The 26,953-nt window shown below is 40.4% G+C and overlaps 1 protein-coding gene across 10 annotated transcripts in view; it reads left to right on the top strand.

Moving 5' to 3' along the window:
• Positions 1 to 26,953, top strand: part of MEGF11 (multiple EGF like domains 11) — a 293,615-nt gene that overhangs the window by 223,644 nt on the left and 43,018 nt on the right. For all 10 annotated transcript variants that reach the window (XM_052807167.1, XM_052807164.1, XM_052807170.1 and 7 more), the window contains 4 exons: positions 8,271 to 8,391; positions 10,007 to 10,170; positions 10,556 to 10,658; positions 24,247 to 24,393. In XM_052807167.1, the coding sequence (XP_052663127.1) occupies positions 8,271 to 8,391; positions 10,007 to 10,170; positions 10,556 to 10,658; positions 24,247 to 24,393 (535 nt within the window). The remainder of the gene's footprint in view (positions 1 to 8,270; positions 8,392 to 10,006; positions 10,171 to 10,555; positions 10,659 to 24,246; positions 24,394 to 26,953) is intronic.

A 26,953-nucleotide genomic window follows, 5' to 3' on the forward strand; every position in this document is an offset into this window, starting at 1 on the left:
TGGAGCATTTTAGAATAGCAGCTGATCAAAGTTAATTATAGTAAGAGCAATAAGCCCCACAGATGTTTGACTCTTTATAGCTTCCCCAGAGTTAAGTTTAAAATATTCAGAGAGCCTACTCCTTGCCTCACCTGAATAAATCTGAAGTGGCCCTATTCCAGATTTAAATTGCTTTAACTAAACAGAGGACTTGGTTATCCAGCTGGCCCCATAATGTATATTAGTAATCCTCCTGATATAGACATGACTGACATGCCTTGATAATATATCTTCCCATTAACTAAATCTAAACCCATGTATTATAGATGTTTTCATTTCCACCTGAAATATCTACTCCATAAACAATCTCACCAGCTCCACTGTGAGCAGAATTAGAAGCTTGTTTACGTATCTTGCCCATATGTAGCCAACTGCTGGGGCTGGCCGAGCTCTGCACACCCATCCGATTTAGCTGAACCCTGACCTCCATCATGTTTTTTGAACTGTGCATGGCTATGTTGCTTGTACTCCATTACAGGCTGCCTGTGGGAGGCTGTCCTCTCAGGTATGATGTGCCGTCTCACCAGATGAAATGTCCCAAGGAAATGATGTAGGAGTTGTTTTACCCAGTCTAAATCCAATCTCCTATTTTTGGAGAGGTCCCTCCTGGATAAATGTGTTTTGTGATATTTTATTAGGTGAAAAGTGCTGACTGTATTAAAAAATCTTGTTCAGAGGTTGATGATCATCTTTTTTTACTCTCCACACTACTTTCCTTGTGAATACATTTAATTATATGATGCTGTATTCATTGCCTCGCTGACACTAAAGTGCTCTGCAGTTAAGACCTAAATACTAAACCAGGCAGATATTCGAGCGTTATAAAGTTAGTCTAGATTTTTTTGCGAGCAACAGTGCTACGCTGATTTACAGGAAGCGGGGGGGAGGGTGCTATCTCTTGCCTGCTCTCTTTATTGAATCCTCTTTCTTTTTTTTAATGCCCATATTTAGGTGGCTTAAGCAGTAGGAATGGATTTTTTTAATTGCAGATAACTGACTGATATTGGGCATATTTTTAGTGCAAACCAGAAAACTATTCCCTGGTGGTGAGCAGGATTATAGTGCTCACTGGCAGGAATCCAGCTCAGGTTTGCTGAGTTTTAGTATGCAAAATCCAATTTTTTAAATGAAAGTTTTATTTGTATTTGTTTTCACTTGATTTCGTGGAGTCAAAAAACCCTCACAAAGCTAGAATTTGCTGCCTTTATTCTTACAGAGTACTGCTCCACTTCATCATCAGTTTTATCGTGCCAGAGCATTGTTCCTTTTGGATGCATGAAGCATGTTGGAGCTAAGATGCTGGAGGACAGGAGAGTGGTGAGATTCTGTACACCCTCCACTTCAAAAGATGAGACCTATCTTGCACACATGGTTTCTGTTAGTTTGCCTGTGTGGATTTACTGTGTGTGGATTTACTGTATGTGGATCATGTGGTGCACGCAAGTGGAAAAAACCATCTCTGTGCCTGGAATGAGGGCAGCTCTGCTGCCACCAGTGCAGTCAGTGCAGCTCACCTCCGTTACCTCTTTCCCATGAGTGGTGGGACAGGGACATATTCAGACACGAGACCTCAGGGCCTTCGCCCTGGATTCCCAGCTGGAAAGGACCCTGAGCCAATGTGCAGTGCCTGACTCCTTAGATGCAGATCCTTGCATCCTGCACGGTAAATTGCTCACAGCTGGGATTTACTGTGCTGGAAACCATGAGCTCTGTGCAATTAATTCCAGCTCTACATATGCATACATGGTGTCCAGACTGAAAGGCTGCACAAGTTCTCCAATCTTGATAGGTGCAAATTATTCTCCAGGTAGCCAAATCCTAATCAAAGGCTTTCCTAAGCTGTGGCCAAAGGCTTCCCAAGGTGCCTGGTCAGTGTGATGGGGAAGGTCCCTTCTGGGAAGATGGATGCATAATTGTTGCTCTGAAACCCATACAACCCTGGGACCACAGGCTGAGTACTCCTGGGTTTGAAATAAAAATAACCCAAATATACCGTTAATGTATCTCGGCTCAATTGTGAGGCTGTGTGATGGGAAACAGAAAAACCCAGACGGGGAGTGAGAGGCTCTAGGGGCCCAATGGGCCAGAAATGAGAATTGGGCCCAGGTTCTCCTGTGGCCTTACTGAGGGAGTAACATGTGTTACGACAGTAGCAGCCTGTAGCAGGCCACAGCAAATCTATTTGGGTTTATAAAATAGGAATCCACAAAGTTCAGCCAGATTTTGTACAAACAATTTGGAAAATAACAAACCACAGTTACTTTGTGGTAACTTTTACTCCCCTCACAGTCAGTGCTCCCAGCTTTGCTTTTGCATAACAAAGGCTTTGGCTATAACCAGTAAAATGAAATTAAATAGTATTTAATAAAGTACTCTAAGTACTTAAAATTAACCTTATTTATAATAATTTTACTTACTACTCTCTTTATAACAAATAAAGTTTCCATTTATTTGTGTGCATGTTTTGCTGAATACTTTTGATCAAACACCAAATTTAAGAATTATTATTATAAGGCTGACTAATTTTGAACTTGGCATTTACTGTGAAATTTACTGTATGAATTAGCATATTAGCACAAATTCAGAGGTGAAATAAAATGCTAACATCCATTTGTAAATGTTTGTAAATCCTTGTAAGATTATAGGAAGCAAAGCAGTAAGATCTTCCCACTCTCAAAGGTAGCTGTGCTTAGTCCTTATGGCATGTCCAAGTTTTACAGTATGCTCAGAGGACTGTGATACCGCTGAGGTGCAGATTGGGAAAAGGTTTGCAGATGGCTGGTGGAGGTGCTTTATGATTTAATGAAAGACTTCAGCATTCAGGACTGCCAATGGTTGTGGTTTTGGATGAGTCATGAGCTGTAAAGTCACTTTTTAGATATAAGAAAACTCTTTCCCATCCTTTCCACCTTACCCCATCTTCTCCCATGAAAAGGGCAAAGGGAAAAGGAGACCAAATAAGGCCAACAGTGGTTTCATTGTGCCGTTTGAGATGTATATCAAACTCTAGCACAGCTACACCATATAATGTTACAAAGTGGGTAAAGGAATATTTGTCAGTTCTTAGTAACAGTGATTACCTGCAAACTGAACGCTTGGCTTGTATAGGGCACAAGATCCTTCCCCAACCTTTTTTCTGCATTTTATCATTAGCACCAATAATAGCATCTGCAGGGAGTAATTAGTAACACCCAGAGGGGAAAGGAACTCTGCCAGAGGACATCATTATGTCTGGAAAACTAAAGATGCTGTATAGTAAGGTCGTGAATAAATTGTTTGAGTCTAGGGTGGAGGAGAAGACCAGTAGAAGTACAAAGTTTCCTACTGGTGCAAATACGCTTATGAAGAGCACATTAATTTCCACTGGAACACCATTAGGGAAATTAGTTTGTTCTGACAGTTTGTGTTGCTGGATACCATATGTTTACCTTGAGGGAATGTTTGTGGAGAACCACTTTGGGTTAATTGTAAATGTCACAATTAAATAAGTAAATGTACAGAACTGTATCTGTGATCTGCATCAGTGCACAGACACTGTGTACCAGCACACTGGTGTGCCACGTAATGTGTGTACATATAAATATATACTTTTATGTACTAAATCCATACCAATCAGCTTATCTGGACACACAGACATCAGGTACAAACAGCACCTGCATTTTGTCTTTCTGATCTGTTTATCGTTACATACATATGGCACTGCACCATGGCTACCTTTCTATTTGATGCCTGCACTGTGAGCTCAGAACCGAGCATTGGGCTTCCCTGTTGCTGGTGACAGGTGTTGCACCTCTAATTCGTCTGGCATAAAAAAGGTGAGGAGGGGGAGAGGGAGGAAATCAGATAGAGTGTTAAAAATCTCAGATTAGTTGGAGTCACATTAGAGATTAGCAACGGTTCAAATATGTTGCCTTTCAGTGTTGTCAGTCCCCCCTAATAATCTGCACAGGAGTTGAGGATTTTCAGCACCTTGACAGATTAAACCTTAAGAACACTCAAACAAACCCGTCACATAGGTCTTTATTATGCAAACTTGAGGCCAAGTTCAATAACAGCCCTGTTAGTCTTCTGCATTGCAGAGACCTTGAAAAATTGATTTTTCTGTTTTGCCACTGACTTCAGTGGAACCAGGCTTTAGCCCTCCAAGGCATAGTCATTCCTGTAGATGGTAGGTACTTCTGAAATTCTTAATTTCATGTCTTTAAATAGTCAAACTTTGAGACAGACCAGGTATGGGTACAGACTTTGCTGGGTGTTGTTGACCATTGCTGGGTTATTAACTCCCCTTATGGTCTGGTATACCCTTTATTTCCTTTGAAAATGCATTTCATGGATGTAAAGGCCTGATCCAAAATGTACAGGAATAAATACAAATCTTTGTATTGAACACCAGAAAAGAATTTTAAAGGGAGTTGGTCATTGTTTACAGCAGGAATGTAATTTTAACAGAAACAAGAAATCTAATCTGTTTGTTAGGGCAACATTAATCCAGGGAAAACACTTTCTGAAGCATCCAGAGCTTGTTAACACAGGTAACACCTAAGGCAGCAGTGTGTCTTTAAGCTCTAATATTGTACAATAATAATTTTTGTGGAAGAAAATCTTCCCCTCTCCCTGAACAGAAACAAGACATATTATTGACTGCCATCCGGAAAGATGTATGCTCTGGCCCTCGTGAGTCTATTAATATTTGATGCTGATGGATGTGAGCTGGCAGCCTGACTTATTAATGGAGTTTGGTTCCTTGGACCTAACCCTCCATACTTAGGGGAGAATTAACTGTAACAGGAACTGTATGCCCAAACCTCTGGTGGTGCTAGAAAAGTCTGTCATTTAGTTTCAGCAACAATTATTTAGTATTTCTGAAGTACTTAAAGGTATAGGAAGTCATATAGGTGGTGTTAGTTACATTATTGCCACCATTCATTTTGATTTAAAGCTGACTTTTTAGGGTCCCAGGGATCACAGATTCCCCCACCTATATCTTTGGTATGTTGGAATAATCCCATCAGATTTGGATTTCAAACAAAAAAAGGCTCACTCGTGTTAGCTTCTGAGCAGCTGTGTGGAGATGTGGGACACCCTGTCCTAGGTTGTACTGAGGTGCCATCTTGCAGATTGGGGCCTGGGAAGGTGTGATGCAAAGCAGAGGGCTGCTTCACACACTGAGCGGGGCAGTTAGCGGAGCTCGCCCTGATCCCACATCCCGTAAAAAGAGTTTTTCCATTGATTATGTCAGAGTCAGGTTTGACCCCAGAAATTAGGAAATAATACATTGGTTAGATTTCAGGGGTACATTTTGATAAACTGGGCCATCTAAGTGAAAATGATGAAGAAAATGAAGCACTTTTGAAATTTCGTGATGTCCATATGGATCATTCTGCCTTGGAAAATAGAGATGTAAAATACTAAGTTATTTATAGCTAGATTTCTTAATATAGCTTTAACATTTTCGGGGGTATACGTTTGATTGAATTAACTACTCCTTCCTATCACGTATACCACATCCAGGCATTTCACTACTCTCATTAACCTCCTGCTCTTAATAGAAAAAAGAATAATCAACATAAGGAGCACAGCTGTTGATTAATTTTGCTAAATAGGATAGAAATATAAAGTACCATATTGCAAGAGTGAAGATCCAATACACAACATTTGAAACCAGTTTAATAGAATATATAACTCATTAACAACTGGATAGACGTATACTGTGGCATTATTCACTTGGGCAGGTGGTAAGAGGGAGGTGGAATTTACATATCTTTAACAGTACCTGAATGCATTTAATTTCATAGGTCATTCTCCCAAATCAAGTTCAAAATGTTAATAACGGGGTGTGCATTTATAATTAATAAAATCTTACAGCCAGTGCTATAGTTCAAGTGCATTTTCCTCTTATGTAATTAAGAAGTTAAGTGTATTTGGCAGTTGTCACTCAGAGAGCTCTGAAGGTCTTGCTTGTCAAAGCTGGGGATATAAATCTCATTAAGCCAGTTATTTTTTCAGTTAAGGTTTGTTTGCAAAGTAAGTGCGTATAAGGTGGACAGCCAGAATGACCAACCTCTGTTAGTCCATAAAGTATAGTACATTAAAGTAAATGCCAAAACTCAAAGGCTTGTTGAATAAAGATGAAACAGCCTGATGTTTAGCTTGTATACAGTACCTTTTCTTTGGGATATCCAAAGTGTCTGTGTCCGACTGCCCTCCACCTAAAGTCTACAGAAAACCGGTGAATCCGCACCAGCCTATTGTGGACATGGCCAGGGAGAACTCACCGCATAACACGAGCTGATCTGTGGTCACAGAGAGTCAGCTGAGGAACTGGAAATCCACCTTCTGCTTCCACCCATGGCCCAGATGCTGTTTTAGTTAATCTGGTTCCCAAGGGGATATTTTAGCTCCGCATGACTCTGTTCTACTTTCCTTTCCTTTTCAAAGGAATTTTCTTTCACTTCTAGATCACTAGTTCAAATCCAGATAAGGTCAGTTGTTATAGAAATTGTTAGCAGTACCAGTGGTTCTGTGTTGTACATGAAATGAGTTGGGAGTTTCATTCACACAAGATACGGCTTTCTAAGTGGCACTAATTGGCTGTCTAATTGTCACACACAGGAGAAAGGCAGAGGATTGATTAGGCGTGGAGACTGAATGCCCCTCTGCCATCCTGCTCAGCTCTGGGTTTCTGTAGCTCATTCTGTAGGCATGCTGGCAGGGTAATGAGGGGCAGCATGCTTTGGATTTTCTGGCTGTCAAAACAGCACCTTTTACTGCCAGGCCTTTTCAGGGGAACTTGTTTTACTCCACCAAGGTCAAAGATAGCATCTTTTACAAACATTGCTTTCACTCAAAAATCAGACACTTATAGGATTTACTTCGGAGCGGTACATTTTTTAACCGTTTCTTTCACTTGCCTCTAAAACCAAGTTTTTAGTATAAAATAGGATGAGTCATACTGGTGCTAGGCAGAACTGCTACAGCAAGCATATGGGGGTTTATGGTGCTCAGAAATCTGTTCATATTTCCTTTTACTGTCTCAGTGTCTGATGCTGTGATGTACAGGCTCCTGGAGGTACTTGCCATAGCATAGGGAAGCTGACATTTTGTGCATTTATCTCCTGATAAATGGATCCTCCTATCACACAGTGAAGCCTCTCACCTGCAAAAGTACATTTTGACCAATATCTTTTCCCCTGAGCTATGGTATAGGTCACACTGTGCAATGTGGTTACTATTTAACTTTGGAGTAGGATAGCTTTCTCTGACAGAACTAAATTATTGAAGTTTGACTTACTGAAGAAGTAAATTTAGGAGCTAATTCATGATGTGAAAGTCAGGACTACACATAGAAGGAAAAGGAGAAAAAATATCTTGTATATGCTAACATATGTAGACTCGACTATGGGACTCAGTAAGTAGGTTTAAAGGAATTGTGCTCACATTTTAATTCCCTTGTTGTATCAGATGGACAATATTAGTAAGAACTGTGTCTCTCCTTTCAGCCACAGAAGCTAATCAGTGCATACAGCATACTGTAATTTACTGTTGAAATATGCTATATTTCTGTAACATCTAAGTATTTACTCTCCTTTCCCTCACTTCCCCCACACCTAAAGCAGAAATAGGACAGAGACCGCCTGTTTCTGTGTTCTGCTCTGTGTGCCTCCTCTCTCTGACATACACATCACTCCTTGTTCAGCATTCTTCCTAAAGTCACAATCTCATGCAAATTAATTGAAAACAAATGCAGGTACCAGGTACACATCAAAAAGGTCTAATGCACCTGCCATGTAGTTTTCCTCTCTGCCAGTCTGTGGAAGACGAGCATGTACAAGACCCTTTAGCTTTTTAACAACCCTATTCTTAGAATATGTTTTCCAAGAACTGCAGAGCGATCGTTGCACAGTTTCAGACTGTATATTTTGTGATTAGTGTTTGGTAAGTGATGTTTTGCTTAATGATCTAACATCTGTTCTAGGAGGTTTGCTTTTGTAACTTCCCCACCTCCTGCTGAATGAATGCCAGAAACTTGTCCCTTTCCTCCAAGTCAATCAAAGCCCTAATTGCATCATAAACATGGGAAGCGGTGGTGACTGCTCAAGTGCTGAAGACTCAGCAATCAACTCATAACACTCTGTTCACTGTTTTGAAGGAGAAAGCCTCCCTGTGCAGAGATGGGAATTTCCTGCAATTCAGATTTCTTTAGCTGACTGTGACTTTTTTTTGGTTTGCAGGGAGATGACTGCACCATTACCTGCATGGCAGGAACCTACGGAACCAATTGTTCATCAGTTTGTAATTGCAAAAATGATGGTGCATGTTCCCCTGTGGATGGTCTGTGCTATTGCAAAGAAGGTAAACAAAATTCAGATTTACAGTTGTCTGCAATTTGGCATCAGTGTTTCTCCCCTTTTAAAGTGGCACAGCTGTGCAGTCAGTAACTCCACTATTTTCTTGTGCCTGTCAGTAATTCAACAGTCTGCCCAAGTATCAAGACTCAACAGGGGCCTGACTGTATGTTTTGTCTCTGCCCTGAACAGGGGCCAGACTTAACTGCTCTGTTGCAAGAACAGGTCACAGAACTAAGTGCGTTGGCAGAGCCACAGCTCCTCTCCAGAGGAAATGCAAAGCAATCCCCAGACCGTTGGGGTTTTTTTCTCTATCACTTTGCTGCCCCATTTTTCCAGGACTCAAAAACCCCTGTTGTCCCCTCCATGCCTAGAGTGGCACAACTGGGCAAGGGAGCAGAGGCAGCCTCCTGCCTGTCTTTAGCCCATTTCACTGGGCAGTGCCCAGCCATGCTTATCCTTACTAGAACTGACCCTGAGCTGCAGACTGCCTGCCTGTCTTGACCTTAGACTGGTCTCATTCCCCTAGGCTTTCCTGGTGATCTGGGCTCCTAGCCGATCCTGGCTGCCAACTCTGTGCTTGGGGACTGTGGGGTGGGCCCTGGCTGTCTACCCTTGCTGCCGTCCTCAGGTCCCCATCCTCCCTGTACCCTGGCACTGTGGCACCCCAGCCATGTGCAGCTATCTATCCTCTGTCTCCTGAGCTGGCACGAGGTTGCAGGCTATGGCTGTCTTCTATCTAGGGAAAAAAGAAGTCTTGCCTGCTCAGGAGTGTCTCTGCAAGACTAAGCTCTTTTCTTCACACATGTAGGTCCGTAATTCCCTTATGTGCTTGGTAGTGAGCATAACCCATGTATCCAGTAATCACTTGAGAAATCTTGTACTGCTCCATAGCAGTGTCTCTTATGTTCCCTGTGCAGCAGTGCCTTCCCCCAGAATACCAACGTGAGCTATGCCTGCATGGCATACATAAGCCCTAAAACAGAAGTGAGGCAAATAACGATAAAATCTGGCATTTCAAACATGAATTAATGGATCACTGTAGAACCCCATTTAATGAGGGTGTATAAACCATGAGTTACTGCTCAACTCCATTACATACAGCTGCAGTGTAATGAAAGCCATTGTGCAGCTGGTAGTTAAGATTTGAGCCTTAATGGTTAGAAATGATGGCCTTGGTCCCTTTTTAGGTGTAATAGCTTCTTTATATGAAAGAGCATTCTCAAAAAAAATATGAGGTAAGAAACAGGCAGCATCGAATGGCAAGTTTTTTGCATTCTCGCTGATCAGCAGGTCTCCAGCCTGCCAGACAGGACTGCACTCTCTCTTGCTGCCCAAGCAAATTCCCAGAGAGGCATCAGGCACCTTAATCTGGTAAACGGCCAACACAGTAATACCTGTATTACCTTTCTGTGTGTTTAGCTGCTGGTAAATGAAGTTGGGAGGTCATAATTAAAGGGTCAGTCTTTGACCCCAAGATAGTTTTAATTTACACCAAGATCAGGAGGAAACTGGTCCTAGAATCAAAGAGCTGCAGTTTGCAAGCTGCCTTTCTTGCTGTCTCTACCTTGTTTTTTTCCTGAAAACATCCCAAATGCTATTTCTCTCATATGTTTCTTTAGGGTGGCAGGGAGTGGATTGCTCTATTCCATGCTCAAGTGGGAGTTGGGGTCTTAACTGTAACCAGACATGTTATTGCACAAATGGAGCAGCCTGCAGGCCGGCTGATGGCTTTTGCTTCTGCTCACCTGGATGGCAAGGGGAGTACTGTGACCAGCCATGTCCTGTAAGTACAACTGGGATGGTCTTGCATCCCCTTTAAAACCATAGTCCACGTAGCTCTTCTAAATGTACGATAGGTCAGCATCTCATTTTGTCTGTGGATATCTGAAGGAAATCTTGTGTAAATAACAGATTGGCGTTCTAGCAGTCAAGTAGATGTATTATTCTTTGCATTATATTTTATCAGAGCTATTGCCTTGTTATCTGCATTTTCTTGAACATTTTTTAAAGTGATTCCTCATTTGGTTCTATGTAGAAATGTTAGGCACTGAGTTGTTTCTGTCTTCTACAAAATGCGGCTCAGCATTAAGAGGGACATGATAGATGATTTTGCACCTTTTAGAACAAAAAACTGATTACTGAGAGACTTTTATTTATATTTTTGGAAGGATGGAACATATGGTCTTAATTGCAGTGAGCGTTGTGACTGTAGCCACGCAGATGGGTGTGATCCTGTCACCGGTTACTGCTGCTGTCTTGCAGGCTGGACAGGTAAAATTAGCAATTACCTTTGTAAACCTTGGGGCTTTTGTTGTTTTGGGGTTTGGGAGGGAGGTTGCTGGGTTGTTTTGCTTTGCTGTTGCATCAGTTATAGCACTGGACTTGTGACTGCAAAGTTTTAAATAACAGATTGAGACAAGATCAGCTGAACTTACCCATATTTAAATCACTCATGATGGTGACAGTAATTGGCATTCATTAAATTTGTATTCAGATTAGTTGAAGATGGCTCCAAATCTGGAGCCAGATGTTAGCCTTCTGTAAAGAGAATCCTCAGGAGGGATGCAGATCATCTGGAAATCCTGCAGAGTTTTTCTCCTTGAATAACCCTTTCCACGGAGGTGGTATGGTGAATCCTGGGACCATCATACCTGGGGATGCAGATAGGTGTTTTCTGAATGCTAAGAGTCATTACAGCTGCTCCATCATACAAAACCCAGTTTTGTCACAAAAAGTTACACTTTTCCCATTTTCCCATGCTTCTTGCCACACAGAAGGATAGTTACAGAGAGCAGATTAATGCTGGTTTGACAAAGAGTTCTTGTGATTACACAGAGGCAGAGAGGAATACTCAGTGAAGTCAGAGAGTCCAGGCTGGAGATCTCAGTACAATCAGACCTGCACTTGACTCCACACTGATATGTCTCTTTGCCAGCTTTTGACAGCTAACATAACAGCAGCGGGGGGCAAGTTATTGACCCAACCAGTATTTCACACTTAGCTGCCTAAAATGCTGGTTAATCTCCCTCAGCTCTCTGTAAAGGCCCTGGAGGGAAGTAAACTTATATTCTTGCCCCATAATGGCAGAACCACCAGTGGCACTGACAATCAAAATGCATTTATATTAACAGCAATTAATTTGGAAAATTTAATTGTTTTTCAAACAAGTACAAGTTGGAAGAATGTATGGAGAAACGCAGGCTGATCAGGCAGCCAACATTTGGGATACTGTCACCTTACCCCTTCATTTGTGCCTTAAACCAATGCATGCCTTCTATTTCTGATGGAAAGAACATCGCCGCAGCAGCTCGGCTCCTAGAAGCATGAAGCAAAAGCAATGAAATTATACCTAGAACATACAATGGAAAAGATCTTGTAAGAATTAAATAAAATGCAAAAATAGGAAGTTCTACATGCTGCTTACAACAAAGCTCCTTTTCAAAGATACTGGGCGTGCATCCCTGAAAAGGGCATTTTTCCCACAAGAAAATCCATTTTACAAGCTTGCTAATATCCCCTCCTCCAGCTTGCATTCTTTGCTCATTGGACTGCATTCATCTTTCTTTGAGCCTCTTTACCATCAATATATCCATCTATCAGGCTTTAAAACTCCACTGTGCATTATTGATGATCATCAGAGAAACAGTTGGTAGGCTTTCCTGTAGTCATTGTGAGTTTCTTCAAGGGAGAAAATGGTTTTTAAAAGTACGGTAAATTAAAGAGATATATTTATAGACACTTACTCTAAAAGTTTATTACACATCTTTCTGAATATAGCATTCCAGAGGAAACTGCAGAAAATGTACTTTGCAGACAATGCAGACTAAAAGTGTGGCTTTTCCTCAAAGGCATTTGCAACAAATACTTTATACTTACTCCCATGCACATCTGTAAATGTACATCAAATGCAGACACAAATTAGTCCAAGTAAAGGTAAAAGAATAATGTCTGTGATATCCTCCTTTTTTAATTTCCATATTGGGCAAGATAAATGTGTATTAACTTGCAGGGGGCTTACTGCCAACTAAGCACTTTATCCTTCAATGTACCCCTGCAGTTCTGGAACTCCCTTCTTCAAGATCACATTTCAGGAAGGAAAATATTACATTAGTATTCGAGACCAGGTTGGAGTTGAGATGTTGACAGGGCCATGTAAGGTGTGCACTGGAAATGTTGATAGACAGAGCCAACATATGTTTTGTTGATTCTGCTTCCAATATTTTTTTCCACTTGGCTTATCACCAGACACAAGGATAAATTCTGCTCATACTAGTTTGAAAGTATGTAATTTAAGAAACTCTTCAGCTAGATAATTATATTTTCATATTAAGGAGTATGGCATTGGTGAAAGATTAATCTTATCTGTAGTTGTTGTGAACTGGGCCATGATGTGTATTGCAGTGCATTTAATAAATATGACGTGATAAATAATTCAGGCCTAAATTTTTACTTTCTGAATTTGGTACTAATTAAGCATGGCCTGAAAAGATCAGAAAAGTTCAGGATCATGGAACATCTGAAGGTTTTCTTGCCCACTCATACCAGACAGAGAATTCACATGGCTTTCTGATCCTAATAGCCACAAAACGTCATCTGAAACAGCATATTCTGTATGTTCATCCCACATGTGGGACTCCCTCTTGATGTCAGTGTTTTATGTAAAGATCAAGGGGAAGATTGAACCCATTTTCTTTAAAGTGGTTTTCAAGATGTTACTGCTACAAACCTTCAGAGACTGATAGATGGTAGGAGCATGGAGGAAGACTGGGAAAAGAAGAAAAAAGGCATGTAAAGAGTAGCATACAACGTAAGTTAATAGCAGCCTAACATCCTTTTATTATGTTATGACTGCCACCCATCAAGACTATTATTCAGGACAATGGCCTTCCGTGTGTACCAGCTGGGGGAAGGTAATTTTAAGGAGCTGAGTGTACTTGGCAGATGGGAAGATGATGAAGAGATTCCCACATATCAACCAGGAGATCACAAAGCTGTGCAAACCAGCTGTATGCATAAATAAGCACACTGGCAACAAGCTGCTTAGAGACGTGCATATACAGTTTCCATTAAGTTCAGTGGGGAATTGCACGTGTGCAGCCAAAGGCAGAAGTTAGATCAGATCTAAAGATGATTGCGCCCTGTCATTATTGCTGAAAATTACCCAACCAGGTACACAGGCACGTTGTATCACAGATGGCTTTGTAGATAGCATGGCAAGCATAACATTGGTACATGAGAGACCAAAGCCACATTGGCAAAAGGCTCTCATGTGATATGAGCAAAGTGAAACTTGTTCAAATGTGGGCCAAAATCGGATCTGTGACCTGCTGTCACAGTGCACAGGTGAACTTTCCTCCGCACGAAGGAAATGTCAGATGGAATAACAATAAGGGCTCAGCCTTGTGCTGAGTGGAGTTCTCCAGCTTGCACCAGTACTGCATATGCATAACCTCACATATATAAATAGTACCCTTGAAATCAAAAGAAGACATGTTCATATCTATTGCTAGGTTAAAAAGAAAAAGTGTAGCCCCCAGCAGGATCAAGTCTTGACCGATTAGACTGATTAGACTTTTCTAAAGATTAATAAGGGTCTCTCTTACTCCAGTTCTGCCATGCATTTTAGATATGTATCAATTCTGTGCTTGCAGCTCTGTGCCTGTGTGTATGTGTGCACACAGATGCCTTAAAGCTCCCAACATACTAGTCATTTGTGGAAGAGGTGTATTTTGTGTACATTCAGGTTAAAATGAAAATGCTTGAAAATGGAGTGCTTTGGTGCTAATTGCATTTGGTTAATTAGGGATCTTGCACACACTGAATCCGCAGGGAGAATGGAAGTGCAGAAAAGCTGCATGGTGGAGCATTTTCTGGAAGTCCTTTGCAAGCAAACAGGTCCTAGAGAAGGAGGTAGCAGTCTCATCTTGCCCAGATGCAACCTCCTCTCCGGGGTGCTCTGTGACAGACAGTGATAAGGTCATAAATTTCAGTTAGGCAACTCTTAATAAATAACCTGAAACTGGACAGAAAAGGACTGGCTGCCCTGGTAGCCTTGCTGGGTGGGTCAGAAGCTAAGGAGAACATGGGGAGGCAACGTTCCTCTGTTAGGTGTAATGTTGCGTGTTTCTGGAAATTACAGCTCCAGCTAAGCCATATGGGTTTTGCAAGCTGAACTGCAAACCCCATCAGCTTGGTCCTCTCTCCTCAGGGTGGCTGCTGGCAGCATGTTTTGTACCAGAAATGGCTTCCTTACAGATACTGACTAGTTATGACCACATAGCCTTTAGCTGGTTCACTTGGTACAACCCTCAGTAATTAAATTGGTCATAGCTGCTGGCCTGTCCTCTAATTTCTGGAGGTGTTCCCTTTGTGCTTGACCTGAGCCAGGTTAGCTGGACTCTCTGGGAAGCCAGATGCAGCCATTGTTCATCCTGTCTCTAAGACCTGAATCTGTCCGTTTTCACAGTCGGACATCCCGCTCGCAAACAGATTACAGAAAGGAAAGCCACAGGCCTGGCTGATATTCACAGCAAGCTCATTTCGTCCCTGTAACAAGTCAATGTGCTTCAAGTTAATTGTGGCAGTGTGTATTTTGTTAACCTTTCAGATGTTACAGTGGGATTAAATAGGAAGTGATCTGCAGGGGGACATATTCCATTCCTGTAAATGTTAAGGTCAGTTAAATCCTGTTTATCTGAATTCATTTAATCTGAAATGCTGTCTCATCCGAATCTTGGTTCTGTCTTTCTTTTCTTTTGTATTGTGCTTTGGTTTTTATAGAACGCTGGAGTCGCGATGCTATCTCAATTATCCACTGAACTAGTTTACTCAGTAGCTTTTCTGAATATCTGAAGCCGAAGTTTAATCAGTAGATTTTAACATGCCCAAAATGTGTGGGGAAAATAGGATGGTACTGTAGATGTAAAATGGAAAATATACAAGTGTGCATCCCATAGTTAATTATAAAAGAACCCCTCATAGATTTTCCTTAATTAATCAGGATGGCAAATACAGTTATGAAAATGATATATGCTGGTAAAGAAGAAACATCTTCTTATTGTGTTGGTACTTTTCCCCTTCAGGCTTCATTCATGTCTTATAAGAGCAGCCTCCCTCTTTGCTGTTACATACAGGAAATCAAAATATATATTTCACTGTCCTTTACAACCTCAATAACTTTCATACGTTGCCAGCAACATAAACCCTAATTGTCTCTTATCATGTCCAGAAATATTGTACAGTAGTTGTGGTACTCTCGAGTTGTAGGGATTTCCACGTGTGATTGTATAAGCAAGTTAATGGGGTCAGGAAACGTCAGCTGGTCAGAGATAAGGTGAGCTTTGAGGAATGAGACTTCGCATTTGTGAGAATTTGCAGGCTGCGAGTGACATCTGCACTGTCACTCAAACACAGAAACATGTTTCTTCCCTCCTGTGGACACATTAATTCAGTAAAACTGATAAGCCTGTTACTCAAGGGAAGGCCTTTTTGAATTTTAAAGAAACAGTGACCACTTTGACGGTAAGCGCTAAGGTATTTTTAACTTTACTTTGTTGGAATTCTTTGCAAAAAGGTGGTATAACTTTTGAGAAAAAAAAAAACAACCTTTCCATTTAGCTTCCCATAAAATGCATTTTGTTTGTATTAATATGACTTTTCTTCCATTGCAGCAGTATCCATCTGCATAAGCAGTATAATCTTAGGGCCCAATCCTATCCTCAGCTGTACTGGGTTGAAGCCAAAAAAATTCTATTGTCATTAATAGATCAACTGCAAGAACATACTCATATAACTGGTAGCTGACTTTTCCACGCATCTTTAAAACCAGAAAAAATTGAGGAGCTGTTTTATGCACCTACAGGTTTTTAGCTGAAGAGATCCACAGTATTTTAGAATTCATAATGTTGTGGGTTGGCTTTTTTTTTTTACATCAGACTGTTTTGTACTCTCGTGGTTTCTAATACAAAGCCTAAAATATCAGAATGGAGCAATAGTAAGTTCCTATTAAACATGCATTTTCTAGATGTCTAACCCCATTACCTAAACCGTATTTTGCACTTATCACTTTTGGCAGTCTTATCACAGATTTTTAAATTAATAATTTATTTCTGTGATTATTCTGTATCCTTACATTAGCTTTAAACAGACAGAAAAACTAGACATTTTTAGAGTCAGTCTAAAATGGTGCATTTTAGCCTCTCTTCTGGCCTCTGCCTTTCAAATGTGAAAGTCTTTTCCATATGAAAAGGTATGCTTACTCTCTGGATTCGACAAGTGCCCTTTAGTCTATGAATGTAACATAAGCTTATTAGAAATTAGCTTTAATTTTTCATTGACTTAATTTCAAGTGAGTTGATAAGATTTTAATGTCAGGCTGTGCTTAAAAATTCTCTCTTTGACAGGAACCTTTAAGTATGGTTCCTGCTGATACAGGGCTAATTTTAAAAAATATGAATTATGAAGTTATATCAAAGACTTCATTGATGTCCTTACATTAATTATGTCTGTGCATTCCTTGGCAGACATCTAGGGGGCTCCAGATTCTCATCTAAGTGAGGTTTAGTTGTGTTTGTCCTGTGCCAGATTTAGTATATATTTCACCTTTCATGAAATCAATTGGATTTTTGCCACTCATTCTGTGGGAGTTGGATCAGACCCTTAGACTATAATTAGAATCTGCAGTAAGCCTACTGCTAAACTTAAGAATGCATGCGAATGATTGCAGTATTAGTCTTATAAACACAGAAGAGATACAAGTTCATTTATCTTTGTGTTTATTTAGGGGTTTATTTTCACTTATTAAAGGACAGCTTTTAAATTTATGTGAAAAGATATAGCTTGGATGGCACCCTGGATTACGTTAATTTGATGGGTTCTAAAAAAATGAAACTCGATACTAGAGATATTCGACCATTTTCCATTTTAATATGGAGGCATTCTATATATAAGCTTGGCTGTGTGTACAATGCGTTCACCTATAAATAAATGTGGGTGAGAAGCGGTGAAAAATTATTTGTGAACATTTCAGCAGACTAAATACTGGATGCTGGCATGCTGTGTGTGAAAGAAGAAAAAGGAAAGATCATTCAATAAAGAGCCAGCAAGCTAAAATGTTGTATATATATGTTATTGGTGAAAGTGTTTGCAGTGACAAATGTTGTAAACGTCTTCCTTCCCATTCTACACAAAGGAGAAAAGGTTGAATTTCAGTCAATGTTATTAAACATGAAAAGCTTGCACATATCCAGTTGTACAACAGCTCTTGCTAAGCTGCAATTCTTAGCTCATGGCTTAGCTTGGGGGCTTGAACGTTTAAAAGTCAGGAAAGCAATACATTTTTTCCCACTTAAAAGTTCCTCCCTTACCTGCTGATGGTCTGCTTGGATCTTTCCCCCGTTTCTCTTCCCTCCTGGCCTGAAACCATGTCCAAAGTTTGAGAAGTAGTAGGAAGGAAGCATCCTAAAGGTGAAGGAGGACTGCATAGGACTTGACTCCTTTTAGTACTGTTTTCTTCAAGATCTGCCCTTTCTGCTGGTGGCAACTTTTCTTCCTGCAATAGTGCACCCTGGAGAATATCCTGTAGCAAAGGGAACCAGATGATCCTTAATTTTAGCAAACGTTTTGACTTACTCAATTTCTTGTGAGGTAGGTCTCTTGCCTCAAAAGCTTTTATTGAATAAATTCCCTGAGTTGAATGATTCATATCTGTAGTTTTCTCTAGATAATTAAAAATAGGGGTACGATTAGTGCTCCACAGAGGTGCATTAGGCTGTAAGTATATTACTTTCAGAAAAACACTTACATTAATGGGTGCATAAATTGCCCATGCAATGATGAGAGAAGAGACAATTTAGAATTTTTCACTGGCTGCAGGGAAAGGCTTATTCGTCATTATTTAGGACCAGGTCATAGAGCTTTCATTTAGACTGATGGGCTGTTACACACAGGAGTAGCCCCTCTGAAGCCCACCAGTGAACAATGCTTAGCAAGGTAAGGGCGGGCTCCACTGCATCAATTTGAAAAAAAATTCACAGTTAGAAAAGCATTTTGAGAACACCACAAAAGTTCATAGATAATGTGAATGTGGCTGCTGTTATCTCTGTTGAATAGTTTCACTATATAAAAACAAAAATAGCTTATTTGCAGACTGGATGAGCAGCCATCAATTCTTAATGATTCCATTTAATTTTATGAGAGATCCCTTTATGTTTTCTTCTATCTGCTGCCCTCCCCAAGCAGATTTTCTTGTTCTTCAGCATCCTTAAATGCTGAGCTGTCACGAGTTGTGCTGTGGTGTTTCTGACTGGATCTGAGTCAAATACTTCAGGGTTTGCCTCAGGTAGGAATAAATACGAAGATGCAAAAGGTGATAGAAAAGCATCAAATATTCTTTATGAACTCTTGTTCGTATGCTGTCTTAACACCTTCTGAACAGCTGATCCAGAGCTAATTGGACAGTTCTTCCTTATGTTCTTATTGAATTTTCTTTTACCTTTTATAGACTGGGGCAGCAAAATATTCACTACTCCAGAAAGCACACTGATCTAATCTCAAATACAAAGCTGATTTAAATAGAATTTATAGGGAAAACAGAAGTGGAACAGCAATAAGAGTACTGGGAAAAGAGAAGAGAATAAGGTTAAAGAAAACGTGAACGTATGATTATAGAAATCATTATCGGAAATAACTATATGGATTGGAAGGCCAAGGCAAGACTGCCAGGTGACCTCAGTGGACTCTAGCTCTGACCCTGGCATGACAGCCACATGCCTAGGAACCCCTCCAGGGCTGACAGCTTGGTGGGACATGTGCTACAGCTGCCGAAGGGATCACTGCAGGTGGGATAGTCCTGCGTGATGGAGACCAGAGAGATGGTATCGCATGAAGGAGCGGTCCATTCTAGAGATCACATTCAGTGATACATTACCATACCTCTTTTCAGTATGGTCAAGTGCTTGCTGGCCCGCTTTCTGCAATTATTTATCTAAAATAGCCTTGCAGCTATAATCATTAGGCTATCTTCTGCTATTGAAGCAGTATTGCTACTGTTGTGGTTTTGCCACTATGTACTGTGTCAACAGGTAGACAAACCACCATTAAGAGTTAGTAGTGCAAGAGACAAAAGCTACCAGGCATTCTAGATCAAAGCCAAGCGTGACTCACCAAACTTCAGGCCTCCGCTGTATTGCCTGCATAAATCCAATGCCTATTTATGCATAAAAAGCAGTTCTTTCCAAAGCTATTCAAATGCCAGAAATAAGAGATTATTATGACTTCATGTCATATTGAAAGACAGGTGGAGGAGAGCACAATGTTTGTGTTGGATCCAAATGTCTGCTGAAATCATTCCTGTCATTGCTAATTGATGTTGCATCTGTCTTTAGATTGTGACTATTGAAAAAAAAAAGCTTAAGATCTTATTCAGAGAAATAATTACAGTTGTACACTTGTAGATATAAAATTAAAGTACATGGGGGGAAGGGAGCTACATCCTATAATTTATCAAATTCCTATGTCCCTGAAAAATAATTAGATGCTGGGCAGCATGCAGGCCCTGCTGCAGAGGCTACTGTCAAGGGGATAGCAGTGGTCAAAAATAGGCCACTGGTTCTCATTTATTCTGTCCATTTTTGCTCTTCTATTGTGTTTGGAGTATTAGTTTCCAACTATCTAGAGACAAGGCAGAGAAACAATGGCAGGCTTTAGTAAGAGCTAGAGATGTAATCCCCAAGCACGACTGCAATTGCACGAGTAAGCTGGAGAGGGAAAAAAGGGAATCTCACCCTCCAAAGTCCTTCAGTGTGATATAGTTACAGGCAGTACTAAATCTGCATTACTTTGACAAACTTTCATTGAAGCTGTTGAAGGTTATTAATGGAAGCAGTATATGAAGTAGCTCTTCAATAGATGCCTTACCTCCCAGTTGTATGGCTTGGTTTGTTTTTTTCCTTTTTCTTTTTCTTGCTCCTTTTCTTGATGGTTGTGTGGATGTTATCTGAATCCGTCACAGCCTGATTTGTGAATTTTAATGCAAAGAACCAACTTAATCTGGTAAAAATTTACACTGCTACATGTAAACCAGACACAAGCTTATATCATATCAAGTCACCAGACACACACTTCTCTAGCCACTATGCAGCAGAACTGGACTACAATATATGATGTATACTATTACCATACCACATACATGACTTGATGAGTTTCCGTCAGCCACTGCTCTTGCCACAAGACACACTTCCTCCTCTGCCTCTATCCCTGCAGCTTTTCTTTATCGAGATACCATCTTCAGCTCTGCATTGGACGATCCCTGCACAACCCGACTGCTTCACACTTGGGAAATCTGTGCTTGAGATACACCAGATACTCCTGAAGTCCCAGACAGCAGCTGTTTTGCCACTTGGTAGTAAACTATCCGGGAAGGGCCCTTACGGAGAAAGAGCTTGGAACAGCTCTCTCACATAGTTGTCCCTTAAAAGTGCAGTCATAACTGCTCTGGTGGGCTAAGTTCATTCCAGATTGTGTTTTTCACAGCATACACAGCAGCAATTCAGGCGCTTAGTACTGTTTTTCCTACCCATTGTGTGTGCAAAGGAAGATGGTGTGGGGAAGGGGGAATGAAGCTAAATTCCATGTACAGAGCAGTCCAAAGGATGGCAGTGGAGATCCTACTGGAGAGCAGACAGTGTTTGCAGTAATCCAGTACCCCGAATCCACGCCTGGACATGGAGGTTTTGTGGCTGCTGTTTCACAGGCTGAATTAAAAGCCACAGCGGACTCTGCTCTTACCTTGGCTCTGGCTTACTCCATGAGAGTGCAAATGACCTTTGCCCACATAGAGTGGATAACTATAATTTTATGTAAGTTATGTGAATTTCATTTACAATTCACCCCCAGAACATTGTTTAAGAAGGTCTTGGAAGTGTAATTTTATACTAGTGTCTGCAATTGTGAACCACAGCCTCAGGCAGTAAGATAATTTCCTGGTATCTAGGCAATAGAGTGTATGTATAGAACGGCTTCCTGCAGCTTCAAGGACTTCTTCTGATAGTTGTCGTTCTGATTTCTACATCATGCTTGTGAAACAAGGAATTTGTTCATGAATTAGGAATCTGTGGTTGTAATGTAAGATAATACAGAGATGTGTCAACTTCAGCATTTTTTATATTTCTGGAAATTGAAAACTAATTGCTTATCAGAAATGTTCATCAGCAAGTTCCTAAGTAAATATTGAAGTTTTACATTAAAGAAGCTTGCTGCTTCACTGACTCTGATTGTAAAGTAGCTGGGGGGATGGACTCCCCCTTCATAAGCTGTCAAGTTAGGGAATTGTAAAATTAAGGTGCTTTTTTTAGCACAATTCCATAAGACATGCATGTCCAGATGCAATTTTAACTTCTCATTTACATTTGCAATTCAATGTGCGTATGAGTCTCCAAAAATGAAGTCTTCCATGAGAATTAACTTAGAGTAATACAAAGTAATAAAAATTGATTGCGGCACCTTCTCGGTTGTCTTCTGAAAATTTATAAATAAATAACTGCTGTAATGGGTATCAGTGTCTTCTAGAAGGTTTCCTTTTCCTCCCTTTACATTTCGTTACAACAATCAGCTTCACAATGACTCATTGCCTTCGTTAGGAGCGGGAAGACATCCCTCATTATTCATTACTAAAGGAAGGACTTTGCTGCTGCAAAGAACAGCCATGGCATTCTAATTCAGCTACCTTTCAAGAGAAAGGAGTCAATGTCATTCTTCCCCAAACTTTGCCAAAAGAGACAAAAAACAATGCTGTTTAATTGTCTCCATTTATAAATAGCCCATTCACAATGAGAGAATTGTATTTTTAATGCTGCAGTCAGGAGGAAAAGATACACATTTTTCTGCATTTGTGTCTGAATTTCATTTCTAGGAGCTCACGCTGAGATTCTCAAAACTATAAATGATCATATATATGTATGTATAAATATGAAATGCATTTATTTATGATTTATTGTATGACTTTTTAATTACAGGGTACTGTAGATGTATTACATAAATGCACACACAAAGCATTTACTGTTTAAGTAATCCAAGGATATATTAGATTTCAAAGGGAGTAGGGAAGACTGTATTAAAATAATTGTTTTTCTTGACTTTACTAATACAAATGTTCCTTGCCTCTTTTTGCGTTCCCCTTTTTCAGATTTATTTACTTAGATATTAAGGGGTTGAACTTGTATTATGTTTTTACTGTGTTTTAATATGTTTTTTATTAAGCTCTACAGCATGGACCGTGCCTCTTTATAAATAAAGCTATGATCATGTATTACTAGAAACCCCATTTCAAACTGTACTTTTGCCAGACTTGGTTAAGATTTTCTAGGAAGGGACACTATAATTGTGTGATTAATCTTCAGAAAAGGGAAATTTTGGCTCTGCAGTATTTCTTACTGTATTAACTTCAGAGATTTATGACTTGAAACTGCACTGTAAGTGTGTTTATAATGACTTTTAGCTGATTTAATAATCCTCAAAGTTTGGTGACTGTACAGATCACAGCTTCACAAATACAGTCCATTACCTGTAGCATCCAGATGAAGTTATCAGAGGTGGAGGAAATTACTTGGGATTGTATTTCTCCTTAGCGATGCACTAATCCAACCTCTGGCGGAGGCTGGGGTTCTCAGAGCCCTTGTCTGCATTTATCCCATTATGCAGTAGGGACATGTGCATGGATGATAAAGAACATCTTCATGTTGAAAGTCTAGCTAGGGCATGGGTATACCATCGAATCTTGGTGGCGCAGTTGTAAGGCACCTGGTGTGGTAATGTTGTTAGGAAAATTTTCAAGGCAGTCTGTGATTCATTTTTTCTGTTGTTAGCAGTACCTACAGTGTGCTACTGCTAATGCCACTCCCTGCAGCTGGCAGTGCTCAATATCTCTCTTAGTTCATGATCCTGCAAACCCTTTTTCAATCCAAGGGGCCCTTGATCATGCAAATAGCTCTGCTAATTGCAGGTATTAGTACTGTCTTATCCCAGTGGAGTAAGGACAAGTAATAGTGTGCAGGATCAAATCCCTAGATTACATTTATATGTGACAAGCCATGGCACAAGGTTGTTTTTAGAAGTCACCAGTTGAAACAATGCCAGAAGCCTCATGTTAAGCTTTCTGGCTGTGTGCTTCTTTCAGTGTTTCCAAGCTTTGCTTTTCATAATAATAAATATCAAACAACATCCCTGGGAATCACTGGGAGCTGGATTGGCAGGTCTCAGTCTCCATTTAACATGCAAATGATCAGCCTGTGCCTACATATGGTTGCTTGCTAGATCAGAACTCGGTTCGTTAACACAGAACTCAGAGAGCTCTGGGTGGATGTGGGGTACATGCATAATAACCCACAGCACAGTGCTTTAAGCCAAGAAGTGAACAATACACAACATAGAACTGAATTTACATATGTTCAAGAATCCAAATACTGGACTTGTTTTTGCAGAACCCTGATTTTTCTTTTTTCAGTCTTCCAGTTCACAACAGTTAAGTAATCAGGCTTCAATCAGCTGCATATTCCCAGACGGGTTATTTGAGATATTTTGTGACTTTAAAGTAATTCCTGACCTTCATCTCTCAGATGACATGCAGGGTTTCTTTAATGGTGCTAAGGACTGAGCAGGAGCCCAGTAACACCTACAGAATCCACCTCTTTGGCATTTTCTTAAATTTTCAGTTTATTAAGTGGATGAAAGGATAGCTATTTCCTTTCCAGGCTCCCTTGTTTGCTCTGTGATGTACTGTGAGGTATCAGTCCAGACAAACATTTCTGTGATCAATGAGCTGAGTAAGCTGTGTGAAACCTAACATGTGCCTTTATGTCTTTAGGCATCCACTGTGACAATATATGCACCCAGGGCCGCTGGGGACCAAACTGCTCCATCTCTTGTAACTGTGAGAATGGGGGATCCTGCTCCCCGGAGGATGGCACCTGTGACTGTGCACCAGGATACAGAGGACCCTTGTGCCAGAGAAGTAAGATTTTCCATAGATGTGGTGGCAGAAGCAAAGCAGGTAGAAATGCTCATTTATGATACCAGACAGGCAGAGAGACAGGTTTCTGAGCTGCTTTAGCTCACAGCTTCCTAAGGACAAATGCTAGCCTAAAAAATGCTTCTTGATCGAGAAATCTAGACTCTACTGCATTGAGTCGTGCCTTGTCTTTCTTCTTCTGGCCTTCCACAGCACCTGGAGGTCACAGGTGACCTGAAAGGAGGAGGAACATCTTTACATACCATACTTAACAGGATCTGGGCAGAAACAGATTTACAGTTAAGTCATGGTGAACTATAGGATACCTATTAAACAGAGTCAGATACGACCTGTCATATAATGACAAGTGGATGAGTGTTGGCTATCAAAACAACAAGACAATGTTTTCTTATGTGCCAGAAAAAGAAAGACAGCAACCTGAAATTGCTCCTATGTGATGCTCTGCTGCTACATATTAAAATGTGCTGAGGAGATAAAACCCCTCTCATTTGCTTTATCTGGGAAGCTGCATTTGCCCCTTAGGGACCCTTGTTCACTGATCCACTACACACAACCATCTTCCTGTGTAAACAAGAAATGGAGTTGTCTGTCTTTTCTGCAGCAGCTCTTGTTCTTCCTGTAAGACATTCTGCATGCCCAGTTCATATATCCCCTTTGATTTCACCAGTTACACTTGACACTAGAACACACTCATCTCTAAAAATAATTTGTAGCTGACAGTTTTTATTTAAAGCCATTATAATGATGACCTCTAGCACTGCTGTAGTTAATAGCCTATAAGCATTTCCATTATAAACCCCAATTTCCAGGTGCTTCAGCATATCTATATAGCTGTAAAACCTCTCTCCAAGGCTAAAATGTGGTGCTCAGAGCTTCAGGGAATTGGGGAAGAAATTGTTTTACAAATTTGAAACCCTAAGAGTACGAAACTTCCAGAAGTTAATAGTTTCTGACCTTTCTGAGATGAAAAAAAACAGCTTAGTTTTATCAGCTGATGGCATGTAGGCTACAAGAGGCAAGCCACGTCCCCAGTTTGCAACTCCAGTAATCAGGCTGCTCCCTGGGGACGTTTGCTAAGGACCTAATGGGGAGAAATTTTCCTCCCCACTGGGGTGACAGCAGAGGGGTCCTGTGGATGCTTCTGCTATTGCTGTGTCACTGAAGTGCCTCTCTGTGAATACACAGCCAGGGAATTCAGCTTGCTTCCACCTCTTCTGTGGGATTCAGGCTCAAGTCTACCTTGTGAAGAGGACAACTCTGTAGGTGAAGATAGCTTTAGCTTGCTAAGTTTGCTCTCAGCATCATTCCCATTTTTCTCTTGGAAATTCATTTAGAAGCAGAATTTAGCCTGTAAAGGCAGTATGGTAGATGATACTCAGCCAGTTTGTTCTGTCTGTGTAATCAGGATTACATGAGACACTGGGATAGTTTACTGCTCTTAGGCCTGCAGAAATGTCTCCAGGAATGATCCAGGTTGTTTTATAGCTAGTGCATCATCAACAAACCTGTCAGCTAAGCTCCAGCCGGAAATCTGCAGTAGTGTAAGAACCTGACACCCTCTGTGAACATATAGACCAAGAGAAAAATTCTCATTCAGTGAAAAAATAGAACGGACAAGATATAGTAACTACTGAGCCAGAACTATATAACAGAGAATCACAGGAGTAAAAATAAAAACATATAAAGTCATTTTTACAGTTACTTACTGCAATTTAACATTTCTTTGTGCTTATCTATCGCAGTGAATGTTTGGACAGTGGATGGGTTTTCATTCTACATGTGCTTAGAAGCAACAATATGCTTTTATAAGAGATACTGAGCTATAATCTTGGCACTATACCTTATGTACAAATTCTATAATAATTTCAATCCAGGTTTTAAGCAAATTAAGCACACAGTTCATGACAAATTTACTCAGCTATCCGGTGTGATTACTGATGCAAATCAGGTGATTTTGTATGCTGTTACCGTAATTACCATTTTTAGATTCTGTTCATCACTGATGGATGCTGCTCCTGCAATGGCATGTCTAAATTGACTGTCCCAATTGAACACAGGTACTGCACCTAATATGTTTAGAAATAAGCTTTCGACATAGTTGTTTAGAAGTAAAATATTGAGAGTTTCCTAATACACCATCTCTGATTTCTTAGTTTAATTTCCAAAGGAAATGGCATTCTGAGTTTCTGTTGTCTGTACATGTGTGTGAGTGTTTCTCTTCCTACCTATCTTAAAAGCTTTGGAATATGTGTTATTAACCATATATGGCCAGTGGGCTATGAGGTCTTGCACATCTTAAACTCCCATGTTTTGTAAAAGAGTTTAGCTGGAGCAGGCTGGAGAGACTCAAATTAGTGTCTTGAGAGAGAGAGGTTGCTGAGAGAGCTCCGCTGTATTATTAAATAGCCAAGGACTTTTACATGAGGTAGGATGGTGTGAATGTTTGAACCAGAGGAGCAGTTTTACTCAGAGCTCGCACTTTATTAGACATGGAATAGTCCAACAGACTTCATAATTTCAGCTGTTCACAAAATTGTGGTTT

Source organism: Harpia harpyja, chromosome 14 (genome assembly GCF_026419915.1).
Source record: "Harpia harpyja isolate bHarHar1 chromosome 14, bHarHar1 primary haplotype, whole genome shotgun sequence".
Classification (NCBI taxonomy): domain Eukaryota; kingdom Metazoa; phylum Chordata; class Aves; order Accipitriformes; family Accipitridae; genus Harpia; species Harpia harpyja.